The sequence below is a fragment of the Apodemus sylvaticus genome, chromosome 6 (assembly GCF_947179515.1).
Source record: "Apodemus sylvaticus chromosome 6, mApoSyl1.1, whole genome shotgun sequence".
Classification (NCBI taxonomy): domain Eukaryota; kingdom Metazoa; phylum Chordata; class Mammalia; order Rodentia; family Muridae; genus Apodemus; species Apodemus sylvaticus.
In genome coordinates, this window is record NC_067477.1 from 130335032 (window position 1) to 130348522 (window position 13491).

A 13491-nucleotide genomic window follows, 5' to 3' on the forward strand; every position below is an offset into this window, starting at 1 on the left:
GGGTGGGTAAACCATAAATACATGAGTGCAAGTCAGTCTGAGTTCAGAGCTAGCTGCCCAGATAGAACACAGCAAAATATAAAATGAGGTCATTGATGAAGACATAGATTCTAATACCATACAGGGTAGATAACTGCCCAGCTCTAGTGCTCATTGAGGCTTATTATAAATATAAAGGTCGTGTGTTGATTATCTGGAAACTGAATAATCAAAGGCAGGATAGAAGCCCATATTGAGATTAAACATTTTCTACAACATCCAGTGATTGCCTATTGAGATAATAGGGTCTTGCAGTAATTACACTCTGGTCACTGTTGACTAAGTGTATACAAATAAATCTTTACTGCACATTCACATACACTTTCTCTTGTTCCTTGCTCTCACATGAGATCTCCAAACTCACTAACCCACTTTTAGCATTGAACCCTCCATCTTAGCCTATTGGCAGACTCTTCTTGAAAGGAACTTAGCACAGGAAAAGCTGTGAAGAAATTAGTAAGTAAAGCTCACTGTACTTTGGTCCTTACCATGAAAAACACTTTAATTCATAGCAACATTTTTAACCATGATTTCTAAAAATCAAACAAAGCAAGAAAAATATTTTTAATGGTCCAAATACCTTCTTTTCTGAATAATTAAATTATTTTTATAAAATATAATTCTCAGAAATTATTTTCCAAATACACTGGTTAAATCATTAAGATTTTGGTTCCACATCCAACTCTATCTTTATTTTCAGTTTTTTTAATTAACCAATCAGATTTATCTATCATAATATCACAATTTACAAGATGTCAATGCAGTAATTTAAAAGCCAGTTGGTAATGATAAAGCTTTATCCCACCAACATTTCTAACCTTGAAAAAACGAGTAATTATGAAAGCGAGGGAGAACTTAATGAACTCTTATAGATAGAAATATTATTTAATGGTCTGGAACTACTATGTATCCTGTGAAGTGGAGTCTTTAATCCTTCCTACATGTATAAATATTCTTCCAAACAAGAAAGCATTTCTAATGAAAGTATCAAGCATCTATGTGACATTAGTGTCAGAAGATGATGTCGGTTCCCTTGACTAGGGTTACATGTACTTGTGCCAAGTGGGACCTGGGAATCAAAATCAGATTCTCTCCAAAATCAGCTAGTGCTGTTAGTTAATAAGCCATCTTTCCAGGCTTCTAATAATTTTATTAATTGGCAAGGGATTAGAATTTTTGTATTTTGTTTTGTTTTTTTTTTTACATTTACATGTGTGTTCTCTTACAGGTTTTGGTTTTGGATATGCTATGTGTGAAAGTATAGCATGGCACATATGAGAAAGCAAGAGAGAACTTATATTGTTGGTTCTCAAGTTCAAACTCATAATCAACCTTGGTACAACCACTATTATCAACTGAATTATCATCTCACCATCACTGGTAAGCTTGTTTTGAATATATCTTATTAAATTACTTATGTAACAGATTCAAACTTTCATTCTTCATGTCATCTACATGCAAAGACCACTTCAGATCTTTGCTTTAGGCTGGCTAGCTAGATTTTAACAATAAAAGAGGCTTACTGTATGCTGACAGGATTAACCAGCAACTGTGTCCCACTGTCTAACACCATAAGATGAACACACCATAGGCAGCCATTGGTTGAGAAGTGTGAGACTTGCCCACAAGTTAGATCCAGCCCAATATTGAGACCACAACCAAGAAAAGATAAGCTTAGATTCCCTGACCTAAAGCCTACGACAAACAGCTGAAAAATAGATGTTTAATATGCTTTCATGTTTGTTTGATGTAAAACTATTGTTATACTAATTACATGAAAATAACTGTTAAGAATTGCTATGTTATTGATACTTTAATAGAAATAGAAAAAATTAGCCTCATTTGAGCATTACTCAAAAATCTTTACTATTTTTACCTTTATTAAAGATATGGAAATCTAGAAATTAGTAATTCAGCTTACCTGGTGACAAAATGATCCTTAAAATATCCCAAACAGGAAATGCACCTGACAAATTCATAAAATTGGATAATGAACATCTGAAGAATTGTTGAATGTCTGACCTGAGGCCAGCCATTGATACTTGCACTTGTTCAAATGAAATAATATACTGTTGACCTTTGAACATCCTTGGATAAGAAAAAATAATTCAGACAGAAAATAAAGAGGTTTCGATTTCATAATATAGAAATGTTATCACCAGGTCAAATGTGTGTAATATACATATCTAGAATGAAAAGCCTAAATCCTGCCTTCCAACTGGGAGAAATGAACCAATGGTAAACACAAGCCAGTTACGCTTGCTACCACTCTTGGAAACATTAGACAGTGTGAAGTCATACTTTCTCTTACTTGTCAAAGCATACAAAGAAATGTGCTGTTACATATAAATTGACTGAGATTAGTTGAAATTAATCATAGCTGTATCTTTTATATTTTTAATTTTATATATATATATATATTCTAAAAGAATTTAAAATAACTTATCTATTATTATATGTAAGTACACTGTAGCTGTCTTCAGACACTCCAGAAGAGGGCATCAGATCTTGTTAGGATGGTTGTGAGCCACCATGTGGTTGCTGGGATTTGAACTCAGTATCTTTGGAAGAGCAGTCAGTGCTCTTAACCCCCTGAGCCATCTCATATAATAAAATAACTTATCAAGGAATCAATAGACTTTTGAAAAATAGATGTTCTAACAATAACTACTAACCAGTTACAAGTGATAAAAGCATTCTGAGATGCTGTAATGGTTGTCAACTTGACATAATCTGGAATCACTTGAGAGATGCACTTCTGGACATTCTTTATGTGGATTATCTTTATTATAGTTCAGTTAAGGTGGGAAGATGGGCCTATTGTAGACTGAACTTTTTCCTGGGCAAAGAGATGTGAAGTATATAAGATGAGGAAAGTAGACTGAGTATTGGTAAAGGGCATTAGTCACTGCTTCTTTATTGTATGTTAAATGTGAATAGGTGTCTCCCAATCCTGACATTTTGAACTTGTCCACATTACTAGACTGTAAACTTGAATGGTGAGCTGGAATAAACCTTCTCACCATTAAGTTGCTTTTGTGTTAGTATTTTATCACAACAACAGAAAATTAACTTACATGATGCATAAAAATATTTAGCCCCTGACCTAGAGAAAGAAGGAACTGGGAAACATCTTGAGTGCCAAGACAGCCACAATTTCAGTACCAGCTACAGAAGAAGCCAAAGAGAAGAATGGAGGAGGAATTGCATCCCCAAAGTGGAGGCAAGAGCTGGAGAGAGGGGTGCATTACAGTATGAGCTAGTCCCTGAAACAGGGAACCTGAGAGCCTCAATCTGGCAGGACACGAGGAGCCATACAGTCTTCAGACTTTCCTCCCTCTTCTAACACTGTACAGTTAACAAAACATGTTGATATTAATATATACAAGAGAATTACAACCTGAGTTTGTAGGCTGCAAATACTGACACAGACATTAGTAGTAAAGTAAGAACCTTACATATATTTAAAGAGAACAAGATTGAAAATAAATGGTCTTAGTAATTAGCCCATAAAGCTGCCCTCACAACAACTGAAACCCAAAGGTTTAAGTAGGTTAGACAGTCAGCCTGAAGGCAGCACTTCAGAACTTGAAATTTCTAAAGAGATTTTTCCTGACACATCACACTAAGCAACCAGAGACCTCAGCTTCTCAGCAATTTCCTGTTCTTTAGGATCCACAGGTGTGTTCACACACAGTTTATTATATGAAAACATTCATTTATGTTTCATTCTTTTACATAAAAGTGTATGTGATAGACACAAAGATACAGTTTGTATAATATGTGTAATAAAACAATGATTCACTCATAGTATTTTGTCTAAGTAATGTTAATCTCTTTCCATTCCTGTCTACATTATTTTAGATTTTATTCAAATGACTTTAGTGGCAAAGCAACCACTTTGCTATGATATAAGTACATATTAGAAATGCAAGAATGGATATAAGCATACTGCATATATGGGCAAAATAAAACCATAAGTTTAATGCAATCTAAATAAATCAATAAAATATGATTTAATATATGTTTATTAATAATTTAACATGAGCAAAAACTATGTATTGGAAATTATAAAAAAGCCAGAAACCCCATTACAGAGGTGAAAAGAAATCTGTTAATGTATGATTGGTTCCCTTCTTCGCTGAGTCCTTTCTTATAGCATCAGTCATTTGCAGCTAATTCCATCTCTTATGAAACAAAACTTTGCCACTGACTTGCAATTTTGATTAAGTAAAAAGCAACAAGTTTGTCTAAAAGACACCAACAAATGCCACATCCTGTAGAATAATGCACCGCCAGTGTATTGGGAGTTTTATAATGAAGTATGTTGTCCACAGATTTTACTAGAGAAAAATCTCTGCTCACATTCCTGTTTGAAATCTTAGCATAAGTGATGCTGAGGTCAAGTCACATCCTTTTCTCTGAGAATATTTGCTCTCCTACAAACGAAGGTATGAGGAGCAAAACAATGACCATCAAATGCACAGTACTAATCATAAGAACTGCAGGTTTCCATTGTCCATCTTGACTCAAGTACATGTATATGGATGTTCCTATTATTATATCATCATCATCATCATCATCATCATCATCATCATCATCATCATCATCATTTTGGGTTTTCAAGACCAAACCAAGAGTTTCTATAAGTGTAGACCTGGCTGTCCTAAAACTCACTCATTAGACCAGACTAGACTCAAGGTCGGAGAATTGCCTACCTCTGCGTCCTGGGTACTGAGATTAAAAGCTTGGGCCACCATCATCTTGCTTATAATACTATCTTTTTAGAAGTTTATTGTTAGTGTGGGGGTGGACAGGTGGATGTGTACATGTCGAGGTGCATGTGCAGAAGCCTGGGGACAACTTTATGAAGATGGTTTTTGCTCCCTCTATATTTCCGTGCAATCCAGAGATTAAATTCTCGTTTCTAGGCTCATGTAGAAGCAGTTTTTACCCACCGAACCAACTCACTAGCTTACTTAATGTCAATGATTGATTTGTTCATGAAACTTTTAAAATGATCCTAACAGTGTTCTAGAACACAGTCACATCTTAAAGTTATATTTTGAAATATTCCCCTAAGTGGCTGCTATAATAAGAAAATCAATGATGTCAAGATATGTTTTTGATGAAAATAAAAAAGTATAACAGCACATTCTCAGTCCCTGCCTGTGAAATTCAATACAAAAATAAAAATTTGCATGCAAAATAACATGCAGAAATAATCAATAAAGTATACAATTTAAAATATGTATAGTGTCCGTGAGCATGTATGTACAATGAACCATTTTCTCACAGAGAAAATATGATTTATGAGCTTTACTTTCCTATGTTAATTGCACACAATAATTGGTTTCTTTGTAACATTATGATGTTTTCATAATGAGTACAACATATATTGATTACTCTTACCCTATTCTACATTCCTTTCTATTGCCCACCTTCCATTTCTGCTAATATGGCTCCTGTTTACTTGCAAGGTAGATCCTATTTTTTTTTCAGGTTTCTTTGTTATTTGGTTGGATCCCCTTCATTGAGTTTCATCAGGGTTGCTTACAGGACCAAGGATTTGAGGATATTTAGAGAAATGGATGGGATTGCTATTCTTACCTAAATAATAATAGCAGTAATAATAGCATCATTACAATTGAAAATCATTGGAGATGAGCAGACTAAACTAACATTAGAAGACATACAACTAACATTAGTAGCCATCCCAGAGTGAGTGATCTGTCACCTGTTCAGCTCACTCCAGTTAGTTCCTTTATCTAAAGTATATAGGATTTTAGGGGGAAAAAAACCACAAAACAGTAGTGGTGTGTGGTGAGGCACAAAGTGTCAAAGCCTGTGTCTGGATGGAGAGCTCAGAGAGATGGAGAGATTTCTTGGGAACTTTGATTGACAATGAGTGTCAACCCATGATTTCCAAAACTCAACACATCCACATATTATGGAAAGCTTGTAAAACACATCCTGTTCAATGCCACCACTCAGAATTCCTAACAGTAGATATCTATCTTCCATAATTGAATGAGTTCATCAATACATCTATGTATTGATATTTCTAGGACAAAGTATAACTGAGGGCCAGGAAAAGTTAACAAAATAAATGGATGATAACTACAAAGCTACTTGGGGAAATCACCTATGGAGGTGTGAGAGAGCAAGCTACCACGTCTCTTGCCAGCTATTTTACTTTAAGAAATTTAGTTAAGAATTCTAAGCTTTAGCACTGAGAGGAGCAGCTAGACATGAGTTTATACTCCCTTCCAAGATGATATCTCCAATTGGCATCAACTTGCAAAGAAAACACTAGTTTTCTATAATGGAGTCCCACTGGATCTTTAAACCACACTTCAGTGTTGTGGTTGTTTTTAACTGTAAAAATGAGATAATCAGAGAGTTAGACTCTCAAGAGATGAGGCAACATTTAAATCCTAACACAACTCTAAGCATGGCGAGTTTAACAGCATGTCATGTGGTAACAGAGCAATCGTTATTAAGAGGTATTTCCAAACACAATTCCTCTTAATAACAAGAGACAAGACATCATTAGCCCTTAGCAAGCTTAAGCACAGGATGTGAGTGAACCTGAACCTTCGTATTAGAAATATAAGATAAGGCAAAAGCTTTTTTTTTCCTATTTTTTATTTCATTTTCACTAGGCTTCTGAAAGTTATGGACACTCTTGGTTTTTACTGTGTTTCCAAGGTGAAAATATAAAACAAGTACATCTGTAAGACATTTATCTACAACTGGCTAAAATTATCCAGTTTGCTTTCTCACAAAACAAAATAAACCTAAGACATCATGTACTTGAGCCCAAAATTTTATCACATCCCTTAATCAAGATATCAGACATAAATTAGTGTCACTTGGAGGTAGAGTATATGTATAGCAAGCATTAGCTTTAGAGTTTTATCTCCAGTATGAACAATGCAACCACAAGAGAGCCAAAGGGACCCTATACTACTACAGCCTGTTCTTTTGATCCCTGATGACTAAGGATGTTGAACATTTCTTTAGGTTCTTCTTGGCCATTTGATTTTCCTCAGTTGAGTATTATCTGTTTACCTCTGTTCCAGTTTTTTTTTTTTTAATAGGGTTATTTGGTTCTCTGAAGTTTAACTTCTTGAGTTCTTTCTGTATATTGGGTATTAGCCAACTATAGGATGGAGGGTTGGCAAAGACCTTTTACCAATTTGTTGGTTGCTGTTTTGTCCCATTGAGAGTGTCTTTTACAGAAGCTTTGCAATTTTATGAGGTCTCATTTATAAATTCTTGACCTTAGAGCATAAACCATTGGTGTTTGTGGTCAGGAACTTTTGGTCAGGAAAAATCAGGAACTTTTCCCCTCTGCCCATGCATTTGATGCTATTATGCACTTTCTCTCCTATTAGTTTCAGTGTATCTGGTTTTGTGTGGAGGTCATTGATCCACTTAGACTTGAGATTTGTACAAGGAGATAAGAATGGATCCATTTGCATTCTGCTATATGCGGTTCGCCAGTTGAACCAGGACAACTTGCTGAAAATACTGTCTTTTTTCCAAAGGATCATAATGACCATAGGTGTGTGGGTTCATTTCTGGATCTTCAATGCAATTCCACTGATCTACTTGTCTGTCACTGTGCCTTGCAGGTTTTTATCACTATTGCTCCATAGTACAGCTTGAGGTCAGGGATGGTGATTCCCCCAGATGTTCATTTATTGCTGACAATAGTTTTCACTATCCTGGCTTTTTTGTCATTCCAAATGAATTTAAGAATTGCTCTTTCTAACTCTGAAGAATTGAGTTGGGATTTTGATGAAGATTGCTTTGACTCTGTAGATTGCTTTCGGCAAGATGGCCATTTTTACTATATTAATCCTCACAATCCACTAGCAGGGGATATCTTTCCATCTTCTGAGGTCTTTGAATTATTTCTACAGAGACTTGAAGTTCTTATTTTACAGATCTTTCAGTGGTTTGGTTAGAGTCACACAAAGATATTTTATATTGTTTGTGAATATTGTGAAGGGTGTCATTTCCCTAATTTCTTTATCAGCCCATTTATCCTTTGAGTGTAGGACACCTATTGATTTGTTTCAGCTAATTTTATATCCAGCCAGTTTGCTGAAGTTGTTTATCAGCTGTAGGAACTCTGGTGGAATTTTTGGGGTCATTTATGTATACTATAATATCATCAGCAAATATTGATATTTTGACTTCTTCCTTTCCAATTTGTATCCCTTTGACCTTCTTTTATTGTCTAATTGCTTTAGCTAGAACTTCAAGTACTATATTGAATAGATAGGGAGAGAGTGGTCAGCCTTATCTACTCTCTGATTTTAGTGGGATTGCTTCACTTTTCTCTTCACTTGGTGTGATGTTGGATACTGGTTTGCTGTATATTGCTTTTACTGTGCTTAGGTATGGGCCTTGAATTCCTGTCTTTATAAGACTTTTACCATGAAGGTATTTTGAAATTTGTCAGATGCTTTCTCAGCATTCAATGAAATGATTATGTGTTTTTTTTTCTTTGAGTTTGTTTATGTACTGGATTCCACTATTAGATTTCCATATATTGAAACATCCCTGGGATGAAGCCTACTTGTTCATGGTGAGTGATCATTTTGATGTGTTCTTGCATTCAGTTTGTGAGAATTTTATTGAGTATTTTTGCACTGATATTCATAAAGGAATTTGTTTTGAAGTTCTCTTTTTTCTTGGTCTTTGTCAGCAAAATTGTGGCTTTATAGAAGAACATGTTTAGTGTTCCTTCTGTTTCTAGCATTGGTATTAGGTCTTCTTTAAAAGTCTAATAGAATTTGGCACTAAAGCCATATGGTCCTGAGGTTTTTGTTGTTGTTGTTATTTTTGTTTTGTTCTGTTTTTGTTTGATTGTTTTTTTGTTGTTTTTGTTTTTTTTTTTTTTTTTTGGTTTTTTGGTTTTTGATAGGGGGACTTTTAATGACTGTTTCTATTTCTTTAGGCATTATGTGACTGTTTAGATGGATTTATCTGAACCTGATTTAACTTTGGTAACTGCTATCTTGTCTTGAAAATTGTCCATTTCATCCAGATTTTCCAGTTTTGTTGAGAATAGGCTTTTGTAATAGGATCTGATGATGTTTTTGAATGTTTGCAGTTTCTGTTGTTTTCATTTCTGATTTTGTTGTTGTGGATTCTGTCTCTGTGCCCTCTGTTTAGTCTGGCTAATAGTTTATCTATTTTCTTGCTTTTCTCAAAGAACCAGCTCCTGCTTTTTGATTTTTTGTATAGTTCTTTTTGTTTATATTTTGTTCATTTCATCCCTGAGTTTGATTATTTCCTGCCATCTACTCCTCTTTGGTGCATTTGCTTCTTTTTGTTCTAGAGTTTTCAGGTGTCCTGTCAAGCTGCTAGTGTGTGCTCAGTCCAGTTTCTTTTTGGAAGCACTCAGAGCTATGCGTATTCCTCTTAGCACTGCTTTCATTGTGTCCCATAAGTGTGTGTATTTTGTGCCTTCATTTTCATTAAATTCTAAAAACTTTAATTTCTTTCTTTATTTCTTCATTGACCAAGTTATCGCTGAGTCGAGCGTTGTTTAGTTTCCAAATGTATGTGGGCTTTCTATTATTTTTATTGTTATTGAAAACCAGCCTCAGTGCATTGTGATGTGCTAGGAAGCATGAGATAATTTTAATCTTCTTATATTTTATGAGGCCTATTTTGTGACAGAGTATATGGTCAGTTTTGGAGAAGGTACCATGAAGTGCTGAGAGGAAGGTATATTCTTTTGTTTTAGGATAAAATGTTGTATAGATATCTGTTAAATCCATTTGGTTCATAACTTCTGTTAGTTTGCTGTGTCTCTGTTTAGTTCTGTCCATTGATGAGAGTAGGATGTTGAAGTCTCCCACTACTATTGTGCGAGGTGCAATGTGTGTTTTGAGCTTTAGTAAAGTTTCTTTTATGAATGTGGGTGCCCTTGCATCTGGAGCATAGTTGTTCAGAATTGAGAGTTCATCTTGGTAGATTTTTCCTTTGATGAGTATGAAGTGTCCTTACTTACCTTTTCGATAATTTTTGGTTGAAAGCCAATTTTAGTCGATATTAGAATGACTACTCCAGCTTCTTTTTTGTGATCATTTGCTTAGAAATTTTTTTTCAACCTTTTACATAGGAAACCAATTTGCATGTCCTATATGCAGCAAAATACTGAGCCCTCTTTATGTATGCAGTCTGTTAGTCTATATATTTTTACTGGGAAAATGAGTCCATTGGTATTAACAGATATAAAATAATAGTGAGTGTTGCTTTCCATATTTTTATTGTTAGAGGTGGACTTCTGTTTGAGTTGCTATCTTCTTTTGGGTTTATTGAAAGAAGATTGCTTTCTTGCTTTTTCTAGGATATAGTTTCCCCTCCTTGTGTTGGAGTTTTCCATCTATTATCCTTTGTAGGACTGGATTCGTGCAAATATATTGTGTATATTTGTTTTTATCATCGAATATCTTGGTTTCTCTACCTTTGGTAATTGAGAGTTTTGCTGGGTATAGTAGTCTGGCCTGGCATTTGTACTCTCTTTGGGTCTCTATGACATCTGCCCAGGACCTCCTAGCTTTCATATTCTCTGGAGAGACATCTGGTGAAATTCTGATACATCTGCCTTTATATGTTACTTAACATTTTTCCCTTACTGCTCTTAATATTCTTTCTTTGATTTGTATATTTGGTGTTTTGACAATTATGTGATAGGAGGAATTTCTTTTCTGGTCCAATCTATTTGGAGTTGTGTAGGCTTCTTGTATGTTCATGGGCATCTCTTTCTTTAGATTAGGGAAGTTTTCTTCTATAGTTTTGTTGAAGATATTTACTGGCACTTTAAGTTGGGAATCTTTGCTCTCTTCTATACCTATTATCCTTGCATTTGGTCTTCTCATTGTGTCCTGGATTTCCTGGATGTTTTGGATTAGGAAATTTTTGCATTTTTCATTTTCTTTGACTGTTGTGTCAATGTTTTCTATGATGTCTTCTGCACCTGAGATTCTCTCTTCTATCTCTTGTATTCTGTTGTTGATGCTTGCATCTATGACTCTTGATCTCTTTCCTAGGTTTTCTTTCCCTAGATCTGACTACCTTTTTGTTTTCTTTATTGTTTTTACTTCCAATTTTAGATTCTGGATTTTTTTTTATTTCCTTCACCTGTTTGCTTGTGATTTCCTGTAATTCTTTAAGGGATTTTTGTGTTTCCCCTTTAAGGACATCAAGTTGCTTACCTGTGTTCTCCTGTATTTCTTTAAGGAAGTTACGTCCTTCTAAAAGTCCTCTATCATCATCATGAGATGTGAATTTAAATCAGAGTCTTCTTTTTCTGGTGTCTTTGGGTATCAACGGCTTGCTGTGGTTTGAAAACTGGGTCCTGATGATGCCAAGAAACCTTGTTTTCTATTGCTTAGGTTATTTCTGTTGCCTTCTGCCATCTGGTTTTCCCTGGTGTTCACTGGTCTTACTGTCTCTGAATGTGACTTGGCTGTCCTGTAAGCCTGTGTGTCAGCACTCCTAGGAGACCAGTTCTATCTGGGAGGAATTTGGGTATGGTGAGCTGTTGCATAGGGTCAGCTCTGGGGAGCAGATGGAAACCGGAAGGATCTTGTCCCAGGCTGCTTCTTAGTCCCTGTGTCCTGAGTGCTCCAGAAGGGTCCCTCAGAGCAGATGTGATGGTCCTACCTGTGTTCATAGGTGTGTCAGCATTCCTGGGAGACCAGCTCTCTTCCAGCAGTATCTGGGTATGGAGAGCTGTGGCACAGGGTCAGCTCCATGTGCCCACCCCAAACTTCTTAACTAGTGAAATTCCTTTATATAATTTCAGAATTCCTCAACATATAAGCCTTGATTTAGAAAGGATATCAAAATATTAATATAACTGCATATTATAATATCTCTTCTCATATATCTTCTCATTTGGAATGGAAATCAAAATTTTTGTACAAGTAATACCTTGTTCTAATAGTTAAATTCCAATTCTTACAAATAGTCTTTCTTATAGTTTATATTAGATTGAGGGTAATCCCCCTAAGAGGGTTAATTCCCATGAACTCCATTTCTCATGCTACCCTGATAAATAATTTGTATTCCTATCACAATGAAGAACAATGTGTACTGCTCTATTACAAAGAAGAAAGGTTCGGTTAGAGAGAGTCACTCACAATTTGCAGAATCCCTTTTATTCTAAGCAGTCCTTGCAATGGATACTGACCTTCTCTGTACCCCATGGATAAAATTGATTTGAAGTTTAACTCTAAAACTTCCCTAGGAAGAAAATGCATTAAGCTTTCATCCTGATACAATGAATGTATTTTCTGACTTTTAAAAGAAGAAAACGTTACCCAGACCTTAAGTGCGGAGAGTTAAGGCATTAAGATTATTAAATAAAAACAGTAGATGGTGCTATCACTTCTCACCACTTTCTGCAGCCATGGTCAACCCCACCATGTACTTAACATCACAGTAGATGGTGAACCCTTGGGCCATGAGCACTGAAGAGAAAGGATTTGGCTATAAGGGTTCCTCCTTTCACAGAATTATTCCAGGATTCATGTGCCAGGGCGGTGACTTCACACACCATAATGGCACTGGTGGCAGGTCTATCTATGGAGAGAAATTTGAGGATGAGAACTTCATCCGGAAGCATACAGGTCATGGCATCTTGTCCATAGCAAATGCTGGACCAAACACAAATGTTTCCCAGGTTTTTATCTGCACTGCCAAGACTGAATGGCTGAATGGCAAGAGTGTGGTCTTTGGGAAGGTGAAAGAAGTCATGAGCATTGTGGAAGCCATGGAGGATTTTGGGTCCAGGAATGGCAAGACCAGCAAGAAGATCACCTTTTCTGACTATGGACAACTCTAATATCTTTTGACTTGTGGGCATTTTGCATCAAACCATTTCTTCTGTAGCTCAGGAGAGCGCCCCCTACTCCATTTGCTGGCAATATCCTGTAAGTTCTGTTATCACAGTTTAGGGTTCTTCCATATTTTCCTCATTTCCCTTCAAGTCTAGCTGGATTGCAAAGTTAAGTTCATGACTATGAATAAATAAGAACTGTGAAAAAAGATTATTAAATACAAATGAGAAAACAAGATCCTGGAAAAAAATCTATGTAGAGATTTCTGGTTATTGGAAAGTCCATTATATTTGCATACAGTCCCTGCTCTCTTTGCTAACAGTGGAGTTTAATCCATGGGAAATTTTCTTTTATCATGAACAAAATTCTTTTTTATTGTTGTTGTTGTTGTTGTTGTTGTTGTTGTTGAAAGAGAGTCTCTTTGTGTAGCCCTGGATGTCCAGAAATTCACTCAGTAGACCAGGCTGGCTTAATTACTGGGATTAAAGGTATGCAACTGCAACCCAACCACCCAGAATTCTGGCTTCCATTAACTTACAAGCATTTGTTTCCTTCATTTCAAATTAATTTAATTTATGTT

At 35.7% G+C, this 13491-nt stretch overlaps 1 protein-coding gene across 1 annotated transcript; it reads left to right on the top strand.

Annotated features, from left to right (window-relative positions):
- The first annotated feature begins 12538 nt into the window (after positions 1 to 12538).
- Positions 12539 to 12916, top strand: LOC127686755 (peptidyl-prolyl cis-trans isomerase A-like). The gene has a single exon (XM_052184799.1). The coding sequence runs from the start codon at positions 12602 to 12604 to the stop codon at positions 12914 to 12916; it is 315 nt and encodes a 104-aa protein (XP_052040759.1). The 5' UTR covers positions 12539 to 12601.
- The last annotated feature ends 575 nt before the right edge of the window (positions 12917 to 13491 follow it).